This window comes from Phaenicophaeus curvirostris, chromosome 11 (genome assembly GCF_032191515.1).
Source record: "Phaenicophaeus curvirostris isolate KB17595 chromosome 11, BPBGC_Pcur_1.0, whole genome shotgun sequence".
NCBI lineage: Eukaryota > Metazoa > Chordata > Aves > Cuculiformes > Cuculidae > Phaenicophaeus > Phaenicophaeus curvirostris.
This window is the reverse complement of record NC_091402.1, coordinates 17,967,263-17,990,457: the sequence shown is the minus strand read 5'-3', so window position 1 is coordinate 17,990,457 and position 23,195 is coordinate 17,967,263. Positions and strand designations below refer to the sequence as shown.

General features: G+C 58.1%; 1 protein-coding gene across 1 annotated transcript in view; it reads left to right on the top strand.

The window, feature by feature from the left end:
* Positions 1–16,218: 16,218 nt before the first annotated feature.
* The window catches only part of COL7A1 (collagen type VII alpha 1 chain), a 33,519-nt gene continuing 26,542 nt past the window's right edge, over positions 16,219–23,195 (top strand). Inside the window, 15 exon segments of the mRNA XM_069866151.1 lie at positions 16,219–16,261; positions 16,517–16,712; positions 16,714–16,846; positions 17,139–17,194; positions 18,294–18,301; positions 19,346–19,450; positions 19,536–19,716; positions 20,144–20,303; positions 20,402–20,495; positions 20,582–20,740; positions 20,945–21,108; positions 21,197–21,326; positions 21,433–21,555; positions 22,174–22,323; positions 23,023–23,142. Of these exon segments, the coding sequence (XP_069722252.1) occupies positions 16,219–16,261; positions 16,517–16,712; positions 16,714–16,846; positions 17,139–17,194; positions 18,294–18,301; positions 19,346–19,450; positions 19,536–19,716; positions 20,144–20,303; positions 20,402–20,495; positions 20,582–20,740; positions 20,945–21,108; positions 21,197–21,326; positions 21,433–21,555; positions 22,174–22,323; positions 23,023–23,142 (1,822 nt within the window).

The window sequence follows — 23,195 nt, the reverse complement described above, 5'->3', positions numbered from 1 at the left end:
GGTTCTCCTATTTAATTTCTGGGTTTGGGATAACTCTCCTTTGGATTCTCATATAATTTCCAGGTGCTGCCCTGACAAGTGGGATTTAAAAATAGTGTAAAAGTTTCTAGGAGTTAGTCATTACACTTGAGACTAATCCAGTGTTCTAAATCATTTGTGCTGAATCTGGATTCTTGATGTGGGAGTCAGTGTGTCTGAACTCATTGCATATACTAGGCAAGTTTGAAACTGTTAAATGTTCTTGATGCAATTTGGGTTTAACTATCGTCGCAAGCTCTGGCTCGTTATAAGTGCACTGAGTGCTGAAAAACTAAACAAGCTCACTTATGCCTTGAGCCTTGTGGAACCAGTAAATGATTCTGTCTTGGTTTTTGGGTGCAATCAGACTGTAATCCTTTTGTCTTCTATTGCTATATATTCTGCCCCCCAAGGTGAGCTTCCAGGGTGCTTTGCGGTTGGTGAGAAGTACAAGGAACAGGAGATGTACATCCTTGCTTTAGCACAAGTTTTTTTTCTAAGCTTGGGAATGGTTGGTTTTCTCAAGTAATACTCCAGGCCGTCCCAAACTACTCTGGAACAGGTTAAGCCCCCTCTTAGCTGTGGTGTTCCACGTTATTCTGTTTCTCTGCAGAGGCAGCAGGCTGGCTGTGCTGAGCAGCGAGCTCCCAGCGCTGCAGCGAGGGCTGGCACCCGCTTCCTCCTGCCCAAGAGGCTGCAGCTTTGCAAGGGTGGCTGGCTAAGGCAGCGTTGGAAGGTGTTTCGTAGATGCTTTTATCTATGTGGAAATCTGAGTGTCTGGACTAGGAAGCAGGCCCTGTTGAGGTGCGTTGGGTGCCTGCTAGCAGGTGGGAGCTGAGGCTGAGTTGTGCCCAAGACGTTGGCATCTTCTGGCTGCAGTTCCCGTGGCGCTGTGCCTTGTAGTGCCTGTCATGTTTCTGCACTTCCAAAAACAGAGGTGTCTCGCCAGCTGTAAGGATTGAGAGGCTTACGATGATCATTTTTCCTTGATAAGCAACCTTTTTGACCAGCCAGACTGGGGATGTAAAAGGTGAGGAGAGGAAACCCATTCAGGAGTCAAGAACGTTATTGCTTGGTAAAGACACCTGTACTCTGAGCCATAGTGGGTTCTGGAAGCATAACCTGGACTTTGTGGAGAGTCATCAAGCATTTGGCAGCTGAATCCCTCGGTGCTGGAGGAACTGAATCTCTAATCTCATTGCCAGGTCTCGTGCTGTTTGACCTGTAGGCATATGTTTCTGTTTCTCCACTGAAGCAGCCTCAGCCCGAAGGAATTCAAGCTGGGAAGTGTCTGGCATAACGGAAGTGTCCAACCTCAGTGCTTTTCCCAGACCTTGAAAAAGGGAGCTCTTTCACTGGATCTCTCCCCTCCTATTCTTGCGGTTTCCGCTGCCCGGTGAAGGCCAGTGGCAGTGCCAGAGGAGGGAGTTGGAACCATCCCTAGAACAGGACAATTTCACTGAAACTGGAGATGGCCCAGGTGACCTAATAAATATGTTTCCTGGCTCCCTGGGCAAGGTGAGATTGTTAGTGGGGCTGTTTCACCCACTTTAGCCGTTTGGCTTGGTTTGGGTCCCTCGCTACAGGAAAGACATTGAGGTGTTGGATTGTGTGTAGAGAAGGACAATGAAGCTGCTGTAGGGTCTGGAGCACACGGGTTGTGAGAAGGGGCTGAGAGAGCTGGGGTTGTTCAGTCTGGAGAAAAGGAGGCTGAGGGGGGACCTCATTGCTCTCTACAACTGTCTGAAAGGAGGTTGTACTGCGGTGAGTTCTGGTGTCAAACAGGAATTTAGGAAACTTTGATTTATCAGCAATTTAGAATTGATTAAAGTAAGGTTGCAAAATTCCTATTAACCCTTAGTTATGAATTGATTAGCAAAGTGATTAAAAATGATTCGATGTATGTGAGATAATCAAACTGATCAGCGGCTTAATCGGATTTGAAAATGATGAGATTCACACTTGTTTACTACACAGTGTATTAAGTATATATGCAAGCACAGAGATATAGAGGTAAATGTATGTACGAAGATACATCAATATATACACCCAACAACAAAGATCTATCAATGTATGTGCACACAACGATGAGGGTGGGGAGGCACTGGCACAGGTTGCCCAGGGAAACTGTAGCTGCCCCATCCCTGGAGGTGTTCAAGGCCAGGTTGGATGGGGCTTTGAGCAACATAATCCAGTGGGAGGTGTTCCTGCCCATGGCAGAGGTTTGGAACTGGGTGATCTTTAAGGTCCTTTCCAACCCAAACTGTTCTATGATTTAGGCATAAGAGAAGTACAGGATCTCTTCAACCTCTTGAGCTGTTGGTAACAGCACCCGAGGAGGTCAGAAATCACTTGGCTGTGGTTTCTTTTTGTTCTGGGGGATTGTGAGCTCCTTGCTGCCCGGGTAACAGAGCCCAGCAAACAGGCAGAGCTGTGGGCTCAGCCCTGCAAGGGACTGTGTCCCAACCCTTGGACAGAGCTTCCCCATGGGCACCCTGAGAGATTTCCCCACTCAGCTGCAGCCTGACTGTGAGGTCACAGGTTGGCGCTGCCTCTGAGCTCCAACCACTCAGCCACTGGCCCAGGCAGCAGCAGCAGCGGAATAGTGCAAGTGCAACAGCAATGGCTCCCACGTGCCAACTCCTTCTCTTCATCCTGCTGGCTGTGCATGCCAGAGCTGTCTGGGCTGGTCCTTGGCGACACTGGAGAGACGATAAGAAGGTTCTTCTTTCTGATAAAGGTAGATGATGCTTTTTCCTCCACTGCCTTAGTGAGGGTTTTCTCTGTGTGGTGAGAGCTCCCCAGTAAGACGGCCCCAAGGGACTGTATGTTGGTCCATCTGCTCCTTGAGGAGTGCTGCACATGGCTTGGAAAGGGTGTTTGGAGAGCTACAAGGAGCCAGCCAAGAGGTCCCCTGGCCACTGTGCAGCTTTGCCTCCCGCATAATGTTACCTGACCCCCTTCCAGGGCCTGTGGCTCACCAAGGCAGAAGTGGATCCCAACATGCAATGGAAATGTTTCTCATCTGTACTTGCTTCTAGGTAAGGGTGGTGGTTACCCAGCTTCTCAGCTGGATGTTGGTTCAGAGCCCTCAAAGCAGCCAAGAGGTAAGTTCTCAATGGTCTTTTCCCTGAATATTGACATTGTGGTAGGAACTTACTCATCTTGCTGTTTTCCTTAAGACTCTCTCTAGGCCAGCGGCTTTCCAGCTTCTTGGGATAATCCTGTCCTCGAGCCTGAGGGCAACTCCACAGATAAGTCAGCAGGAAGAAGGAGTGTTTCCCTTTTATTCTTTGCTCGTGAAACACTCGTTGCTCTTTCTGTGGCCAACATGCAGAGATGGAGAAGAGTGGAGAGGGAACGGTCAGGGCTCAGTGATGTGCCCTGGGGTGCTTTGCCTTCCAAAGCTTTCTTTGGCAGCCTGAGCTGCTCCCAGTGCCAGCTGCCAAGGCAGGGAGGCTTATTGGGCTTGAGTTTAGAGCTGGGGTGAGCTCCAGGTAATTCTTTCCACTGGAAGATCAGCATGTGGGTCATTGGCACCAGCACGGTGCCACTGTAGGCACGTGATGACTCTTTGCACCATGTCCCTGAGTGGAAGGGAGAGATGAACACAGTAGAGCAATCCCATTTTGGAATGGTACTCGCTGTTGCTCCAGTCTGAGGTATCTTGAACTGTCTCATGGGAGCTGTTTTGTCCTGTGCTTCTTAACAGGCAGCCCAGGGAGGTGGTTGAGTCACCTTCTCTGGAGGTGTTTAAGGGATGGGTGGATGAGGTGGTGAGGGGCATGGTTTAGTGTTTGATAGGAATGGTTGGACTCGATGATCTGGTGGGTCTTTTCCAACCTGGTGATTCTATGATTCTTTGCAGCTGTGCCTGTAGACAAACGCCTTCCAAACTCCTCCTTGGGTTCTAGGACTAAGCCTTCAGGACGTCATGTGGGTATGTCGTGCCTTTTTCCTCTCTTTGAAAGCTGCTAGCTCAGAGGTCACCCATCTGGGCACCTCTGTGTGTGCCTTCTCCTCGTGTGATCCCGTTTCTACTTCTGTGATTCAATTCTGCTGATGAAGAACACAAGAGGTGACGCAAGCTTCTCTGGGTGTTTCATTACAGATATGCACATCAAGAGGACTTCTCCACCTCCTCAGCTGGGTGCTGTGCCACGGCCCCACTCCCATCGCCATGGTGAGCAGTCTCTGCTGACCTTGCAAGCTAAGCACTGGATTTCTGTAATTTATTCATGTGGAGTTCAACCAAATCCTTTCTGTTAAGGTCCTACAAGAGCAAAGCATCAAACTGCAAGAGAGGAAGAGTTTTCAAAGCTGTCTGAAGTCCTCCAGCAAGTGCTGGAGGAAGTGAAAAGAGGAGGACATGGTGAGTATGTTTTTCTCTGCCTTAGCCGTGAGACTCTGTAGACAGAGGTTTTGGATATGTGTTTAGATATGGTGTAGCTTGTGCCGCAGGAAGGGGTCAACCAGAGCCTCACGGCAGCGATGCTGCTTTTCACACCTTGCGAGTGCTGGTGAGCTCCGGAGATGATGCAGAGCTTCTGCTGCCAGCTGTGGCTCAAGCTGAGCGCCAGGGGCAGCTGCTGCCCCAGTATAACCAGTATGGCTCAGAGCTGGTTTGTGCAGATGTCAGCAGGCAGATTTGAAGGCTTGGCACGTGCTGAACTTGTGTTCAGCTCACGTGCAGCACTGCTTGCCCACTGGACCTGTTCCAGGCAGGAGCAAGGTCCCAGGCGATGCTGGTTGCCCTTTCCTAGGGCTGGAAGTCGGGGGGCAAGACTGACTGGGCAGGATTTCTGGGTTGTGCTCCTTTTCCTGGCTGCAGACCCATAGCTGGGGTGGGACAAATGTGACCACTACTGGTGCTTACAGGGCTGAAGGCCCTGCAGAAGAGCCTTCTCCAAAGGGCTGTTTCCCTGTCTGGCTTGTCTGCCACTTCTCCCCTTTGAAGGAAGGCTTGTAGCATCACCTTCAGTCTGCAATGCAAACCAGAAGATTGCCTGTGGTTTCCTGGTCTTCCAGCAGGTCAGGCGTGACTGTTGTTTGGAGCAGGGACCAGGCATAGCCTTGTTTCTAGACCTTATCCATGTCTTTGAGAAGGATTGACTCCTGACAATGCTGTCTCCCGGATAGGGAGCGGTTTCACCTGATCCAACTGTTCTGCTTTCTTTCTCAAGAAAAGACAGATGCTGCGCAGGAGGCATTTTTGGAAGGGAGCAGTGGCTTAGCGCCAGCCCACGCTGATGAAGAAGAGGCAATACAAATCACTGATGAAGAAGAAGCGATGCAAACCACTGATATGCCAGGTACTCGCTGTCCCATGGTCAGCTGGTGTAACCCCTCAGGGGAGTTGGAGCTGGTCCCGGGGGGGAGGGAGAGTTGGAGGTGACCCTCTCTGATGCAGGGATGGGTTTTGTCCATGTCCATTGAAGGAGCAACTGGTCAGGCAGCTGCCCTCCCCATGTGCTCTCCTTCTGAGTTTTGTTCAGTGGGACAACCTGTCCCAAAGGCTGGGAAAGCATCTCCAGGCACCAGCACTGGATGGAAACAGAACATCTTGGCCTTATCAAATGTGCTGCAAGCTTTCCAGGGGTATGCAGGACAGACTAACATTCCAAATTGCTCCTCCAGATGTGGTTGGCAAATCAGCAAGTGCTCCTGAGGCCCAGAGCTCCGCGAGTGGTTACTGGCACATAGACGTGCAAACCTTCCTGATGGTAGTCACAGCAGGAGTCATATATTCCCTGCCACTTATGATGATGTTGTCCTGTCTTGGAATCTGGATGTGGAGGAATAGAAGAGAGTGAGTCATCCCTTTCCCACCCCGCACTGCTCCCTTCAGTGGCTGCTTGAAGCCACAAAGTGTTGTTGGTCAGGCTGCTGTGGCATGGTGAGGCACTGGTTGGCACTCTGCTGAGGTTTCTGGTCTTGTCCAATGCTTCCATTTGCTTCTTACCTCCTGGGCCACCTTCCTGGGAGCCTGTTTTGACCGGAGCCTGTGTTGGTCAAGCTGTGACCCTGCCCAGACTAGAGCAGCCCTCAGGAGTGACATCCATAGGCAAAGCAAGGTCTGGATGAGGATGGGGTGAGATCGCCCTAGAAGGTGAGATGGGCACCAGTGCCCACTCCTGACCAGGGAACCTGCCTGGAGGAGTCCCCTTGCTCAGCGGGACCATCAAGTGAAGGTGTCCACCTCAGCCAAGGTGTGCCAGCAGACCTCTGCCTCTGAGCTGACCCAGAGCCCTGCCAGCTCTGGGTCACGCTGTGGAAGAGCATCCTGCATCCCGTCTGCAGCTGAGGGCTTCAGCAGCCTCTTCTCTCCACAGGATCATCTCAGCAATTTCTTGAATCCAGCTGGAAACTGGCCCCTGCAGCCCGTCAGCACCTCCTGTGCTGCTCCGGGACAAGACCAGTGACCTGCAGCCCCAGAACGAAAAGAAACGAGTCACTGTAGTTTGACTGGAAAGATGAAGCCTTTGCTCTTCCATTTATTCTTCATGTTAGGGTCCTTAAAGAACACAGTTAGTTAATAAAATAGGAAAGAATTATTCTCTTGCATTATTTGACATGCAGAAGGGAACCTTGAGAGAGCACACGGTGGGTATACGATGCCTGATGAACCTAGTGACCTTCTGTCATGGAGTCGACTGCATCAGTGGACAATGGAAGAGCTATGGATGTCATCTATCTGGACTTGTGCAAGGTCATTGGCGTGGTCCCCCACCACAGCCTTCTCCTTCAACTGGAGAGAGACAGATCTGTTGGATGGACCATTCTGTGGATCAGGAATTTTTTGGAAGGTCACACTCGGAGGGCAGTGGTCTATGGCTAAATGTCCAGATGGGGATCAGCAGTGAGTGGTGCAGTTGACACTCCTGAGGAACAAGCTGCCATCCAGAAGAACCGGGACAAGCTGGAGAAATGGGCCTATGTGAACTTCATGAGGTTCAACAAGGCCAAGTGCAAGGTCACTTGTCACCAGGATGGGGTTTGACAAGGCTCAGTGTTGCATCTGAGCCACAATTCCTTGCAGCACTACAGGCCTGGGGAAGAGTGGTTGGAAAGCTGCCTGGTGGAAAAGGACCAGGTCAACAGCAGCTGAACACGAGCCAGCAGTGGCCCAGGTGGCCAAGAAGGCCAATGGCATCTTGGCTTGTATCAAAAATGGTGTGGCCAGCAGGAGCAGGGAAGTAAGTGATTGTGCCCTTGTACTCGGTGCTTGTGAGGCTGCACCTCACCAGGGTCAAATGGCTTAAGAGGTTTGTTTTGGAAGGTTACTTGGGATCGCAGTAGACTACACTGATAAACTTGGTCTGATGTATGAATTGGCTTTTGCTCCCTCCCCTTCCGCACGTTCCTGTCTTATCCTCTCCCAGTCAAGCTCCCTCTTTGAAGCCCACGCCTCCACCTTCCTCTAGGCAATCGCTCTCCCTCCGTGACACCCTGGCTCTCTGTCTCTTGGCTGGAGGAGAGGAGGATGCTGTGCATCATTGTGTGCGCCTTGCTCAAGGCTTTAAATACCACCTGCACAGAGCTTCAGTGCCTCTTTCCCCCATGCAGAGCTATTCCATGTACATAAAATCTTGAAGTGGAAACGGGGGGTTCTTGCTAGAGACCTGTGCTGGGTGCTCCAGGTTTCCCTGATCTCTCGCAGGAAAAGGTGTCGGTACCCGCAGTGTGGAGCTCCGGGGCCAGAGCAGATGCACTGGGTGGATCTGCTTGTGGAGCAGGCAGCCCCTTTGATATGTGAGCTGCTTGTTTGGGATCCTGGAGCTTGCCAAGTGAGGGGCCGCAGCAGCCAATTGTCAGTAGTTGCCTCACTTGAACTAATTACACCCCCCCGGAAAGTACAGTTGATACGAATCATAGGTGCTGAGCCAAGCCTGTCCTCAGGGGAGCGGGGAGCTGTGGAGAGGCTCTCGGAGAAGTGCAGCTTGGAGCTGTGCAGCTCTTCAGTGCCAGAGAGCTTTGGGGAGGAGAGCCTGCTACCTTCTGGGCTTCTGTCCCTGCTCTGCTGCCAAGGCTGGTGGAAAACGGCAGTGGGAGTGAGAGGTGAGTGGTGTTTAGGAGATGGGGCAGAAGCGCAGCTCTGGTGGTGTTTTATGCTCGCAGATCCTCACCCTCCTTAGACCCCTTGGTGCAGGGATTGATGGAGGTGTCGGTGTGGCTGTGAACAGGGATTTCCCACCCCCCGCTGGCCCCATCAGAGTGTGGTTTGCTCAGAGGAGGGCTGAGTCCTCCCTGTGATGAAGTGTCACCCAGCAGGCTTGCAGGGTTGCTGGGGTGAGGGTAGTACTCGCGGGCTTGCCCTGCTCAATCATAGCATCACAGAATTACCAGGTCGGAAAAGACCCACCAGTTGTAGAGAGCAACGAGCTCTCCCCTCAGCCTCCTCTTCTCCAGGTGAAACACCCCCAGTTCCCTTAGCTGCTCCTCCTAAGGCTTGTTCTCCAGTCCCTGTGCACAGCAGGGACTTCGTAAACCAGGAGAGAGGAGTGGTGAGCAGCAGCATCCAGGTGCGTATCCAGAAATCTCATTTCCCTTTTGGAAAAGGGAACGGCTCATCTAAGCTTCAGCCTATTCACTGAATGCAAAACCAAGGGACAAAGCACCCACCCAGGCCTGACTGCCAGCTCCAGCCATCCCAGGCTGCTATGAGACACGAGGCTGAGTGTGGCAGGGCAGCAGGACTTGTCTCCATTGTCTCGGCTCTTTCTTTTAGTGGCATGTCTGGAAGGGGGCGAGTCTGAGCCCTGAACACCCTCATTAAAAGCTGCTTTACCCCACACGCCATCCAAAGAGGATCAGTGGTTCTCAATTTCCATGTGACTCTTTATTCCAGCTCTTTCCCTTTACACATTTTTCTTTCCTGAGGCCTCTGAGGTTTTAGTGGGGCTGCTGGGCTGAGGTTTGGCTTTGCTACCCCTCGAGCCCGTTGCTGGGGATGCCCAGAAAAGCTGCTGGAAGCACGGTGCCCAGGTTCCTCACCTCCCTAGGAGTGGACGACGGAGCTGCTGGGGGTGGCAGCCTGGGGAGGTCCCAGCTCTCGTCTGTGAGAGCAGAAGGGATGGTTTTGTACAAAGAGGGTATCGATAGGAGTAGTGCCTGTGCTGGATCACCTGCCAGGTGCTCTGGAGACCCTGCCCACTGTCCCACCACCCACCACTGAGCCCCCACCATGCTCCGGGGGTCATTTAAGGCTCCTCTCTCTGCCTTGGTGGGAGAGCTGCATAGCATGAGGACAGTGGAGGAAGCTGGATCAGGTGCCACATGATCTGACTTGAGTGGGGCTAATTACTTAATTAAGATTTTTGAAACAGGAGCCTGAATATCTGAGTGCTTTTCCTAGTTTTACCAAGGGTCTGCAGTGCGGCGTCGAGCATTCAGCTTTTCTGGGTGCTGCTGTGAATGGGGGTCCCGACACTCAGTGAGATGCACAAAATAAAGATGCTCTGTGTGTGCTGCTCTCAGCTCACAAGGACTCAAAACGGATGCAACGTTTTGTAAAACAGCCCTGGTGCTGTGCACTGCTTTCTGTGTAACTTTTATTCAGAGTAGGCACTCGGATAAAGCTGGAAAAGGAGAACATGCTGCTTCTCTCTCATTTGTTGTATTTAGGGAAGAGTGAGCTGACTCGGGGGGTGGGGGAAGGAGTGCTTTTTGTTCTTTATTTGAATGTTTAATCTATGGAATTAAAGTTGTGTTGCTTTGAGATGTAGGATTTAGTGTGTATTTAGCTTCAGAAAACTATTCTAAGCTTCTCTGGGTTCAGTTGAGCATTGTACAGACTCGTATAGACCAAACTCACAATCCCTTCATGGACACTGTGTCAGTCTCAAGTAGTGCTCGTAGCAGTCAAGAAACAGTCTTGCTGCTATCGATGATACTTGGAGGATGTGATTTCCAGATATGGATCTGTGAAGTGATAATTGCTCCTGGACATGGTGAGTGGGGCTGGAGCCTCTCGTGGGGCACTTGGTGAGCAGTGCTTCTAGGAACCAGAGCAGCAGGCAGTGAGTCTGGTGAGTCCCTGCCTCTGCTCACGTGGGGCAGAGGATGCCCTGGCATTCTGTGGGGCTTCCAGGAGAGGCGGTGGGAGAGCGTGCTTGAGCCCTGGGCATCTGGGCTCCACATGGTTGTTCTGCATTTCTTTCCACCCCTTCCCCCTGCCTGGTTGCTGCAAGGCTGGAGGTCCCTGCTGCCCCCGGCTACTCTCCACTGTGGCTCTCCGGCTTCCCTTGCTTTGTTTACAGCTGTTCCAGATGTGCAGCGCTTGGCAAGAGCCCCTGTGACATAGGAACACAAATATCTTCTGTGTCTGCCTCACACACGCAACAGTGACTCACAAGTGACCTTGCCCCAGCTTCGCTGAAGAGGATGGAGAGGGCTGAGGTCCCCGCGGTCCCAAGCTGGTGGCTCCCAAGAGTTCTGGGGAGCCAGAGACAGGCTCCTACCCTCCTTCACCCATGATGGCAATGAGGAGGGGCACGGAGGGGCACAGAGGTGCTGCAAGAAGGTTTTCTGCAAGGAACTAGAGCTCTAAGAGCCCCTTGTCATTGTTCCTCTGGGGATGCGCTCTGCGGGTGCAGACCGTACCTCTGTAGGACCCTCACCTGGGCTGCTCTCCAGCTTCCCTTGGAGCTCTGCAGCATCCTGCCCCATGTCCACCACCACAGCTGTGGAGTTCCTCGCAGGAGATGCTTGTGGCCACCCTCCCCGTGCCATCCTGGTGACACAGCCCTGCTGCATGGAGATATGAAATCATCCCGGGGGGGTCCGCTGGGGGGAGATTCTATGATTCTAGGAGTTCCCATGGCGACAGACAGCGATTCACCCGACGGGGCAGGGCGGATGCTTCGTCCTTTTTATTCTTTTCTTCTGGAGTCGGGCAGCCAGCCAAAGAGCTGAAGGAGCAATGGCACAGCCTCGCGGGGGAGAGCAGGAGGACAAGTCTGGTCTCGTGAACTGCTCAAATCCCTCCGGAGCATAGTTCCCCCTATGCCCTGGGGTGCCCCCAGCTCCTCCCGCAGCCTCGGTCCCCTGGGTGATGGGGTCCCCAGCTTCCTTGCCACCCCAAGCAGACTGATGGCCGAACCTTTATCATCCTTCCCATGGACCGTGGCTGCTGCGTGGAACACTCAGGCCATCCTATAGTCACTGGAGAGCCAGTGGCCTCCTGCAGGTGAGGGAATTTGCGTGGCGCATGTTCCTTGCGAAACCTCCATCTCCAGAGACTGCAGCGTGCCCCTGGCTCTCAGCAGTCTGTACCCCATTCCGTGCCCCTGCCTATCCCAGGCTGGGCCCCTGCCGCGCCCCGGTGCAAGCTGTGCCGTTCCCTCCGTGGTGCAGCACGTGCCCGCGGCTGCCTGCTGGGCTGCAGTGCCGCCCCGCACGTCCCCACCAGCCCTCGAGCCGCGGGAGATGCTCCTCACGGTTCTGCTGGGCGTCCCTTGCGCAAGGAGCGGCCAAGCCCCACGACGAGCGGGATGGGGGGCTCTTTGATGAGCCCCGCCAGAAATTTATACGGAGCCCCAGGTAGTTTTTAGGGGGTGTTGGTGCAGGTTGTGAAACGCTTGAATGGAGGCAAAGAGAAAGGATTGAGCAACGAGCCCGTCCTCCCAGCCACCAGAGCTGCATCCCAGATGCAAAACTGGGGGAGTGAGTAAGGGGCAGCCTTCCCCTGGCACAGGGGCTGCAGGAGAGCTGGGTTTGGAGAGCTGAGGTGGGAAAACTCCTCTTGAGCAGGTTCTTCTTGCTGGTCACTTCTAAGAGCAATATCCTGCCCTGCCAGGGCTGGCCGTGCCTCTGCCCTGTGGCTCAGCAGCAGGACAACACTGGTGAGACTTAGTATTTCCATCTCTTGGGAAGACAGTGACCATATGAGGCGCTGAGGGACATGGTTTAGTATTTGATGGAAATGGTTAGACTCGATGATCCGATGAGTCTTTTCCAACCTGGTGATTCTATGATCCACAGTGAGCCCTGGTGCAGGGTCTTCGGACAGCGGTCCAGTGTGTCCTCACCCCTGTCCTTTAAGGCTGGGATAGGGGCTCCTGAGGGCTGCCTCCTCTGAGTCAAAGCTACTCCTCTTGGCAACGCTCCTCTGCTGAGGATACAGCTGCCCCGAGCTGCTGCAACCAGGGAAGTGTCTGCTGTGGCCGTCGGAGGGGGGAACAAATACTCCCAGCCCCACCAAGCTGCGTGAGCCCCCTGCGAGAAGCAGCTTCTTGCAGCACAGCTGGCAGCATTCTGGGAACAATTCCAACTTCCCAGGCCAACAGGCTGCTCCCTGCCTGAGGAGCGGTTGCTGTGTGCCCCTGCCACACCGTGATGCTCCGCTGCCACTCCTCCAGGGTCCCCATTATGGGTCTCCAGGGTCTGCGGGGGCTCCTGTGGCCAAACCTGGCCTCACAGCCCTTGGTGTCATGCTGGGAGCTGGGCAGCTGCCACTTCCCAGCCCCTGGGTGAGGGAAAAGCTTGGCATGGGGCAGCAGAGAGCTGGCGCACGCAGGGGAGGTGGCCGTGCTGTGCCCATCGCTCCCTGCACTGGCAGCTCCCAGCTCGGGGGTGCAGGGAGGAGGGATGGGGCAGCCACAGCTTTGCAGCGCTTGTTTCCCTCTGATGGGATGTGGAGGTGCTGTGGGGTTTGGGAGATGGTGGGCAGCTTGTCCCCACGTGTGGTAAGCACCTCAGCTCTGCAGGGCTGGGCTCTGTGTCCTGGGCTCCTGCAGATGCAGCGGTATTATCCTGCCTGTGGTGCTGCTGAGTGTTCTTGTGAGGTCTCTGAGAGTGGTGCTGGGCTCCAGCGTGCCTCTCCTGTCCCCTGAAGCCACGGTGCCCCTCCTGCCCACCCGTGACAGCCTCTCCAGTGGGAGCTGAGCTGCCCCATCAGCCTGCAACACCTTCCCGAGGGATGCTGGTGAAGGATTGAAGCAGCCAGAGACGTTGCACCTTGGTGTCTGCAGGTAAGACATCTCCTGTGAGACCTCCTGTCTCCTCGCAGGCTGCAGGGAAGCACCAGTGACCTGGCCTTGCCCCAGTCACCTCTCCCAAGGGATGGCCACAGGATGCAGGCTTTCACCTCCAAATCCTGACAGTGGTGCTGGTCCCTGGGGCTGCGCGGGGCTGATCAGCACTGATGGGTGCAGGCGGGCAAGGGCTGGCTCAGCCACCCGGCGTGTCGAGTCATGCTCTGCACACCACAGGCTCAGCCTCCACACACCCTGAGCGCACACGGCGCGGGCTGGCAGCTTTCCTTCATCTTTCCTTCATCTTCTCCTTCCTGCAGGGATCCAAGGGGAAACCACTTAGAATCATAGAATCATAGGATCACCAGGTTGGAAAAGACCCACCGGATCATTGAGTCCAACCATTCCCATCAATCACTAAACCGTGTCCTTCGGCACCTTGTGACTCAACCACCTCCCTGGGCAGCCTGTTCCACTGCCCAATGACCCTTTCCATGAAAAATTTTTTTCCTAATGTCCAGCCTGAAGCTCCCCTGGTGGATCTTGAGGCCGTTCCCTCTTGTCCTGTCCCCTGTCACTTGGGAGAAGAGCCCAGCTCCCTCCTCTCCACAACCTCCTTTCAGGTAGTTGTAGAGAGCAATGAGGTCTCCCCTCAGCCTCCTCTTCTCCAGGCTGAACACCCCCAGCTCTCTCAGCCGCTCCTCATAAGGCCTGTTTTCTAGCACTGGGTATCACATCATGACCAGCAAGCTGCTCTCTCTGTCCAGAGGCTCTGGGAATACCCAGAACAAGGGGATACTCCCAGTTGTAAGGACCACAGTAGGTGGACCTCCAGAGCTTTGCTGCCCCAGTCCCTGTGTTTCCACTGTCTCCCTCATCCTCCGGGGCAAGCCAGGCTTCTTTCACTGAGCCTAGTGGCTGCGGGTGGGGGCTCAATCAGTTGAGAAGCCAGATTCCTGAAGGATGAGCCAGGCTGTGTGGGTGGTCGCTCTGTGAAGCGAGGGAGCGTGTCACCTCGGGGGCATGGCAGCCCCCACCTGCATGCGGCTTCCCCCTGGCTCCTCCACAGGCTCTCCTGGTATCCCCAGCACCACCCAAAGCCCAGCCGAAGGATGCAGATAAAGAAGGTAGCTTGACAACCAGAGCCTCTCGAGCCCCATGACCTGCTGCTGGCTCCTCATCCCACTGCCATCATCCCCATCATCCCTCTCCCTTTCTTTCATGTTGTCAGAGCACAGCTGCAAAGCACCACTGGCCCTGGCAGAGCCCCGGTGGTGCTCGGCTTTCTCCTCCCTCGCCGTCCCTGAAAGCCAGCTTGGTCTCCAGGTTCAGGCTGACCAGGGCTGCTTTCTCCTGCCTGACCCAGCCAAGGGAGGGGGTCGCATCTCTGCAGTGTCACCGCTCCCTCCCTGAGCCCTGTCTGCATGGGCAGCGGGGCCTGGCTGCAGCCCAACGTGGTTTCGTGGGATGCTGCTGTGCGGCCACGCTGGCAGCCGCCTCCAGACACAAGAGTTTACGGGCAGGGAAAGCTTCTCATCCCTCCACAGCAGCCGTGAGGGAAACTGAGACATGCGCCTGCCTCGTGGGGAACCTGGCATGACCCAGCAGACCCTCTCTGCTGCCCCCGCACCTCCCGTGGTCCTTACAGCTGGGAGCATCCCCTCGTTCTGGGCATCCCCAGAGCCTCTGGACAGAGAGAGGAGCTTGCCGGTCATGATGTGATCGATACTTTGCTTCCTTTCCCTGCAGGGATGCGGGTTTGGGCAGCGGCAGGACTGGGGGTGCCGTGAGATGTCCCCTGTGGCACAGAGGTGCTGGGTGTCTGCGCAGCCTGAGGGCTGACACCCCAGAGCCCTTGGGGGAGCTCAGCAGGAGGTAAGGGGTGTCCAATTCTCCCCCTTGGCCCACTTTGTGGCCGCCGGGCTTGTTGGGCAGCCCTGCAGGATGGTGTGAGGGTCCTCGAGGTTGCACCAGGAGACGCTGGCCCTCTGGTGCTCCCCTTGCGCTGGGTGGTGACGTGGCAGGAGTCCGCAGGCTCCTTCCCCGGGGTGCCAGGGGCTGGGTGCCGCAGCAGCGAGCCAGCAGCGGCTGGTGCTGGGAGACATTCTTGGAGCATGTCCCAACCGGCCTCCCGCAGCAGGCGAGGTTCCCCTCTGGCTCAGGCCAGCTCCTCCTCCCGTCACCTGCCTTGGCGCCAGCCCCGCCGCTGCTCCCCTCTGCCTGAGAGCCCCAAATTCAAGAGGACCTGGAGAAGGGGCAGCTCTGTTCCAGCAGCCCTGGAGCTGCCCCTTGCGTCCCTGCCGGCGGGGGATGCCCATGCTGAGCTGGAACGGGGAGCGCTGCCAGGATGCCATAGGGCCAGGAAACCAGAATCCTGGGAGGGTTCTGCTGAATCCCAGCCCATGCTGGATCAGTGCCGAAGGCAGCGGCTGTGGGATGTGGAGATGGGCAGAGGATGGGGTGCGGGACCCCAGCACGCCTCTCCCCGTGCCGTGTCTCACCGTGCCCGCCTGACTCATCTTTCCTGCCACCCGACGCAGAGCTAAAACCTCACCTGGGGCTGCAGAAAGCAGATATTCCCCTTCTTACCCACTAAGGCAGCGGTGACGCAGCCCTCCTGGCAAGCACAGGGCAAGGAGAGGCTCAGCCTCGGTGCTCCCCACAATCCCCCTCTCAAACCAGGTTGCTGCTGTCCCTGGGGGTGGCACGATCCCCCGTGGGGCTGAGAGAGGGAGCTGCCCCTGCACCTGCAGCCCAGGGCTCTGCCCTGCGGGGACCACGGTCGGTGGGACCTGGGGAGATGGTTTGGGGCTTCTCTTGATCTGAGGCTTACGAGAGAGCAGAGGCTGTGCCACAGTGGGGTGTGTGGCCAGCTGGTGAGTGGCATTTGGGGATAGGGGTGGCATTTGGGGATAGGATTGGCAAGCCTGGACAAACAGGGTCACCTTCCCTGGAGTTGTTTAAGGAACGGGTGGATGAGGTGCTGAGCGGCATGGTTTAGTGTTTGATAGGAATGGTTGGACTCGATGATCTGGTGGGTCTCTTCCAACCTGGTGATTCTATGATTCTATTAAGGGGCTGGGATCAGGGTCAGCCCTGCAGGTTTTGATCAGCATCAATGGAGAGGAGTCAACATGCTTTGGGGCCAAGCCAGCCAGGTGTTGGGGAAACCCAAGCCTGGGCTGTGTGAATAAAGACCAGTGGGAAGGGCTGGAAGTTTTTCGGGATGTTCTGGGAGGGACTGGCACGCAGCGGTGCAGGGCAGCTCGGTGAGTCACTCGCACCTGGTACTCTCCCTCCGCCGGACCTGGGGCCGCGGGTTCCTTCATCCGCCCTGGTACGCGGAGCGGGGAGAGCTGGGAACCACAGCGAAGGGGGAGATGCTGTGGTTTTGGGACTCAGCACTCCTGCTTGCCCCCCTCCAGGGCCGGCACAAGGAAGATGTGGCCGAGACGATGCTCCCCATGGGGGAGCGGGATTTGGGGACCATCGCGCTGGGACTGGCCGCATTCCCGGGGGCTGAGGTGACGGGCAGAGCTCGGGGCACAGCCGCGAAGCATCGCTGCCCCAGTGCCCCCTGGGTGACGCTGGCCCGAGCGGGGCTTCTGGTAGCCCCAGTGACCCCTTGGCCGCTCTGACCCGCTGCCGGCACCGTGCCGTGGGGTTGCTCTGCCAGCTCCGGGCCCGGGGCCAGCTGCAGAGCCCTTGGCAGACCCCTCCGCTCCCTGGTTAACGAAGCCCCTTGTCTAATTGGGACAGGCCGCCGTGCCTTCATTAAGCGAGCTCTGCTGGGAGGAGGGTTTGGGAAGGTCCTGACCTGATGACGCTGGACCCACAGAGACCCGCAGAGCCGAGCGAGCAGGGGAAACCTGCGTCCGTGGGGAACTCTGGAGCCACCTGGCCAGGTCTGGGGGCTGGGGCCAGGACCGAACGAGAGGAAGGCTGACGAAGAGGAGATGCACTGCTCGCTGTGCCTTTAAGAAGAGCGGGGGCATCCCGCTCCTCCCCTGCTCGGGAACAGCGTGTGCCTGGGAAAGTTGCCTGCAGCCGGCCCTGGAGCATCTTTGCTGGTGGCAGGTGGTCCTGCCCCGGGCCCCAAGCTGTGAGGTGGCCCCGGGGACCCCCAGCATCGCTCCCCTCCTGCAGGAAGATGCTCCCGCACCTGCCCGCTGCCCTGCCAGGAGCCAAAGGGGAGCTCCGGGGCGGGGGGCCGGGAGGGCAGAGGTACGCAGGCTGCTTGGAAAAGGGACATGTGGTCTGAGCAGGTGGACAGAGGGGACGTGGCTCGGGGGATGCTCTGGGGCCGGGAGCTGGGTCAGCCCCAGGTGAGCACAAGCACCTGCAGGGAGGATGAGGTGCAGTGAGATGTACCCCCAGGAGCAGTGCTGTCCCGTGGGGTGCTCTGGGGGCAAGGGGCACCCTGAGAGTCAGGCGTGCGCCCTGATGTGAGGAGGAGCAGCAGGGGACAGTCCTGCAGGTCGTTGGGTGGGTGGGCAGGCATTGAGGCCAGGGCAACATGAGGTCTCTGCCCACCTTGCTGGGCATCTTCTTCCTTTCGCCTCCTCTCACCAGCTGCAGTCACACCACCACTGGCTTTCCAGACTCTTTCTCCAGCTCCGAGGTAGGTCTTGACAACCTGTCTGCTCCGGTGGCTGCTGGGAGATGGTGTCACCCCACAGCTGGCTCCAGGGCAGTCCCTGTACTTGAGCTGTGGGTGCGAGGGTCCCATGTCATCCCAGGGAGGTGGTTGAGTCGCCTTCCCTGCGTGTGTTTGAGGGACGGGTGGGCGAGGTGCTGAGGGACACGGTTTAGTGTTTGATAGGAATGGTTGGACTTGATGATCAGGTGGGTCTCTTCCAACCTGGTGATTCTATGATTCTATGATACCATGAGCTGTGGATGCAGGAAAGGTCCTGGCCAAGGCCCAGCTGTCCTGCAGCCTTGTTGGAGCTGCACTGGCATAGAGAAGCAGCCCTTCTCCACCACCATCATCCTTCAGTGGGCTGGTGCTCAGAGTCAGGCTCTAACCTAGAGGGGGCTTGGGGCATCTTGGCCACTCCACCCAGCTCTGCCCAGGGCCAGGCAGTGCCCCACGGTCCCTGGACACACATTCCCTTGGGATGGATGGAGGTGTGCACCCGGGTCCTGGCTGGCAGGTCCCAGAGCCGCTCGCCACATCCCCGAGATGTGGAGGCTGGAGATGCTGAGAAGTGCCCTGAGCTGCCTCAGCCCCACACCGAGGCAAGCCCAGAGAAACTGGAATATTGTGCCCAGTTCTGGAATCCCCAGCATAAGAAGGAGCTGGAACTGTTGGAACGAATCCAGAAGAGGACTACGAAGAGGGCTGGAGCAGCTCTGCTCTGAGGACAGGCTGAGAGAGTTGGGGTTGTTCAGCTTGGAGAAGAGAAGGCTCTGAGGAGACCTGAGAGCAGCTTCCAGCACTGAAAGGGGCTCCGGGAAAACTGGGGAGGGGCTTTTTCGGAGGGCATGGAGTGATAGGAAGCGGGTTTGGGGGGGGTGGGGAGGCTTTAAACTGGAGGGGAAAGATTTAGATTGGACATCAGGAAGAAACTCTACACGATGAGGGTGGGGAGGCAGCGGCTCGGGCTGCCCAGGGCGGCTGCCCCATCCCTGGGGGTGTCCAGGCAGGTCGGCTGGGGCTGGGGCAGCCTGGAATGGTGTGTGGGGGGGTGGAACCGGGTGGGCTCTGAGGTTCCTTCCACCCCAACCCACTCCAAACCCTCCCCGGGGGATGCCGCTCCCCGGCGCTGGCTCTTTGCGGGGTGCACAAGCCCGACAAGCTTCTCTCCTCCGGGCACACGGTGGCACCAGGCGGGTTTGGGGGGGGGGGGGGGGGCGGGCGGGGCTCCCCCTCTACATACACACACACACACACATCCCCCCCCCGGCCCCCCCCACCGCGCTCCGGGCCGCCCTCCATAAAGGGGCGGGGGCTGCTCCGCCCGGCTCGGCTCGGCTCGGCGCGGCGGGGTGAGTGTGTTTGCCGGGGGTTGGGGGGGGGGATACGACGTGTGGGGGGGGTCCCCTCTGCAGGGTGAGGTGGCTGAGGGGTCGCCCCGAGCAGCCCCGCGGCGCTGCGCGGAGCTGAGACCCGGCGCGCCCATCACCGTGGTGTCAGGGCGGGGGGTCCGTGTTGTGTGTGTGTGCGTGTCCCCTAAACCGTGGGGAGTTGGGGGGTGAGGGGGCTTGCAGGGAATGCTCCCACCACCACCACCACCTCTCCGGCTCCCTGCTGCCCCCCCCCGCCGCTCCTGGGAGCCCCCTGCGTGCTGGATTGAGCCCCTGCCGGTGCTGAGCGGTGGGAGGCGCAGGAGAAGGGGTGACGGTGGCAGCAACCTCTCCGCAAGGTCCCACGATGAGCCGCTGGCTCCTGCTCCTTGCCACGCTCCCCACTCTCCTGGGCTCCCCGGCCGCCGCGGCGCAGAAGAAGAACCAAGGTGGGTGCTCGGTGCTGGGATGATGGGGTGAGAGGGTCCCCCCGGGGTGGTGCTGAGCCCCCGCTCTGGGCGCTGTCGCCCACAGCCGTGTGCGAGGACGTGCTGGAGGCCGACATCGCCTTCCTGGTGGACGGTTCGTCCAGCATTGGCAGGAACAATTTCCGCACCATCCGCGCCTTCATGGAGGACCTGGTGGGGCCCTTCGTGCAGGTGGTGGGCGAGAAGGCCGTGCGCTTCGCCGTGGCGCAGTACAGCGACGAGCCGCGGTGAGCCCCACGGACGGGAGTGAGGGGCGGTGGGGCAGCAGGGCTGGGGTGAGGTGTGATCATAGAATCATAGAATCACCAGGTTGGAAAGGACCCACTGGCTCATCAAGTCCAACCATTCCCATCAATCACTAACCTATGTCCCTCAGCACCTCGTCCACCCGTCCCTTAAACCCCTCCAGGGAAGGTGACTCAACCCCCTCCCTGGGCAGCCTCTGCGAGGGACCAATGACCCTTTCCGTGAAAAATTTTTTCCTGATGTCCAGCCTGAACCTCCCCTGGTGGAGCTTGAGGCCATTCCCTCTCGTCCTGTCCCCTGTCACTTGGGAGAAGAGGCCAGCACCCTCCTCTCCACAACCTCCTTTCAGTTAGTTGTAGAGAGCAATGAGGTCTCCACTCAGCCTCCTCTTCTCCCTGTGTCCCCCAGAGTGGAGTTCTCCTTCTCTCAGCACATGGACGGCACGAGTGTCCGGAGGGCCATCCAGCAGCTGAACTACAAGGGTGGCAACACACGGACTGGCGCTGGCTTCCGCTACGTTGCTGACAATTTCTTTGGCCCTAAGCAGCTCCGTCCTGGGGTCCCCCAGGTGCGTGCAGGGTGGTGTCCCTTGGGACACCCAAGGAGGGGACGTGGTGGGTCTGTTTTCCCTGCGCTGAGTCTCATGGCTCTCACCTGGCCCAGCAGATCTGCATTCTCATCACGGATGGCAAGTCCCAGGATGATGCTGAGGGGCCAGCAGCAAAGCTGAAGAGCCAGGGCATCAAGATCTTTGCTGTGGGTGAGTGAGGCTTTGGCACTGGATGAGGAGGCGGTCCCACCAGGTTCAGGGTTCCTGTCTTCACCCATCATCTTCATCCCTGCCAGGGATCAAGAATGCTGACCACAAGGAGCTGATCCGCGTGGCCTCGGTGCCCACTGATGCCTTCTTCTTCTATGTTGGTGACTTCAAGCTGCTGGGGACGCTGGTGCCATTGATGACACGAAGAGTGTGCACAAGTGTCGGGGGCAGCCTGCGCCTGCTGGGTATGAGCCCCCATCCTCCTCCCTGCGGGGTGTGGGCGCTGGGTGCCGAGCTATGTTCACCCTGGGTGCACCCTTACCGCTCATCCTCCCCAAAATGCCCTCCTGGCCATCGTGCCTTGACGGGCACATGGTTGTGCCACCTTGGCAAGCTTTACCCACCATCCCATGCACCCTGGAGCCGACAGACCCCGTGCTTCTCCACAGACGGGCCGAGCCACGCTGGCCCCTCCAACCTGGAGATCCTTGAGCGGGGCCTGGACCAGCTGCGGATCCGCTGGACGGCAGCTAGCGGCCCCGTCACCGGCTACCGGGTGCAGCGTGTGCCGCTGACGGGGCTGGGGCAGCCGATCGTGGCAGAGAGGCAGGAGGTGAGCGCTCCCACCTGCCTGCTCGGGGTCCCCGGTGGCCCCCTGCGTGGCCTGGGTCTGGCAAGGGGGTGACACTGTCCCTGCCCAGGTGAGCCTGGGCCCACGAGAGACGAGCACGGTGCTGCGGGGGCTGCGCATGGGGACAGAATACCTGGTCACTGTCACCGCCCAGTACGCCAACAGCATCGGCGAGTCGGTGTCTGGCCGAGCACGCACCCGTGAGTGTCCGTGCCCATCAGGATGGGGCTGGGTGCCCATGAGGATGGGGCTGGGTGCCCATGGCGATGGGGCTGTGGGTTCATCCCTGGCTCTGTGTGTCCCTAGAGAGCCGTGCCAGCTCCGTGCTGGATTTCCGCGTGGTGGAGACTGGACCAACCTTCCTGCGGCTGGCCTGGCAGCCTGGCCCCGACCCTCCCCAGGGCTACAGCCTCAGCTACACTGTGCAAGGTGAGGGGTTGGTCCCTGCCAGGAGACTGTGCTGCCTGGATTCCCTGCCTTTGCACAGCCCCGTGGGCTGAGCAGCACACGGCAGGGCACACGCGTGGCTGGGGGTGCGTGGGGTGCGTGCCGAGAGCACCATGGGTGTGCGCACGCCTGCCTGCACCATGGCAGCCGGCGCTCGTGCCCGGGCTGCGATGCACGCGTGTGTGCAGAGGCGTGGAGGCGGCGTGTGTGTTCCTGCACCCAGAGGCTTTGGGGCACAGGGCTTGGGGCGCGTGCCTGGCTGCGCACAGTGGCCCCAGGGCCTGGTGTGTGCCCTAGCCTGGGGCTGGGAGCGCTCGCGTGGGTTGTCGTGGGTGGTTGCTGTATGTGGGGAGCAGGCAGCAGAGCTCTGTCCCAGGCAGGCGCTGTGGAGCTGCACACCTGGCAGCCCATCCCTGGCCCCGGGCGCTGCGGGGGGTGCCCCTGCCCTGGCTGCCGTCCCAGCCTCTCCCTGCGCTCCCCACCCCTGGCACTGCCTGGCATCCCTGGGGCAGGATGCCGGCCCGCAGACACCCCTTCACTGCCGGGTCTGATGCTTTCCATGCCCCGACACCCACCTTTACTCCTCCGCCTCCCTTCCAGGTGCAGCCCAGGGAGAGGAGAAGAGCCTGGGGGCCAGCGCCCAGTCCGCCACGCTGAGCAACCTGCGCCCTGACACCGAGTACGTGGTGACGCTCCGTCCCCGCTACGCGCAGCAGCCTGCTGGCCCTGCCACCCTCACTGCCCGAACACGTAAGTATCGCACCCAGCCCGGGACAGGGATGAGTTCCCAGGGCAGGGATGCTCCTCCGGTCACCGTGCCCGATGGGGATGGGGCTGCCTGGCTCATTGCTCCCTGGGGGCCGGGACGGGGATGCAGGCGAGCAGGGCTACAAGGTGATGCTCTGTGCTCCAAAAGGCGTTCCCAGAGGGAATGCAGCACTGTGTGCTCTCCCAGCTCCTCCTTAGCCTCATGGGAGTTTCCGCTGGGGCTTTCCCCACGTGACGTAAAAATGTCGACTGAAAAAATGCAGGGTATTTTATAAACTCAAGCACTGCACATTTTGGGAGGAAAGCGTGGTTTCCGCAAGGGTGGTAGAAGGCATTGCTGGGCAGGAGCAGGGCTGAGACCCCAGGGCAACACCTTTACAAGCCTCAAGTTTTAAGCAAAATTAGGCTTTAGATTCCTTCAGCTGTCCTAGGCAGCCTGAACCCACAGCAAGTATTTAAGGCATTAAGAGCAAGGCGTTTGAGCTCCAGTTTGCTGTAGCTGGGATGCTTTGAAGGAGCCGGCCAAGCGTGGGCTCACTCGGTGCCCCTAGTGCAGTTCAGCACCCATGAGCAGGAGCAAGGAGGCTCCCCCGAGAGCAGGAATGTGTGCAGAAGGTGCTTGCTGCTGTCCCCCCACCTCACTCTCACATGGGGAGTGCGACGGGCACCTCTCACCCGCAGGGCGCCTATCGGGTCTGCAGCACTTGACTGTCCACAACGTCTCGGCGCAGAGCATGCTGCTGGCCTGGCAGCCCGTCAGCGGTGCCACCGGCTACCGGCTCTCCTGGGCAACCCTCACAGGTAGGCACCTGTCCCACAGCTTGCTCCCCTCTGCTGGTGGCGCCTGGGAGGAG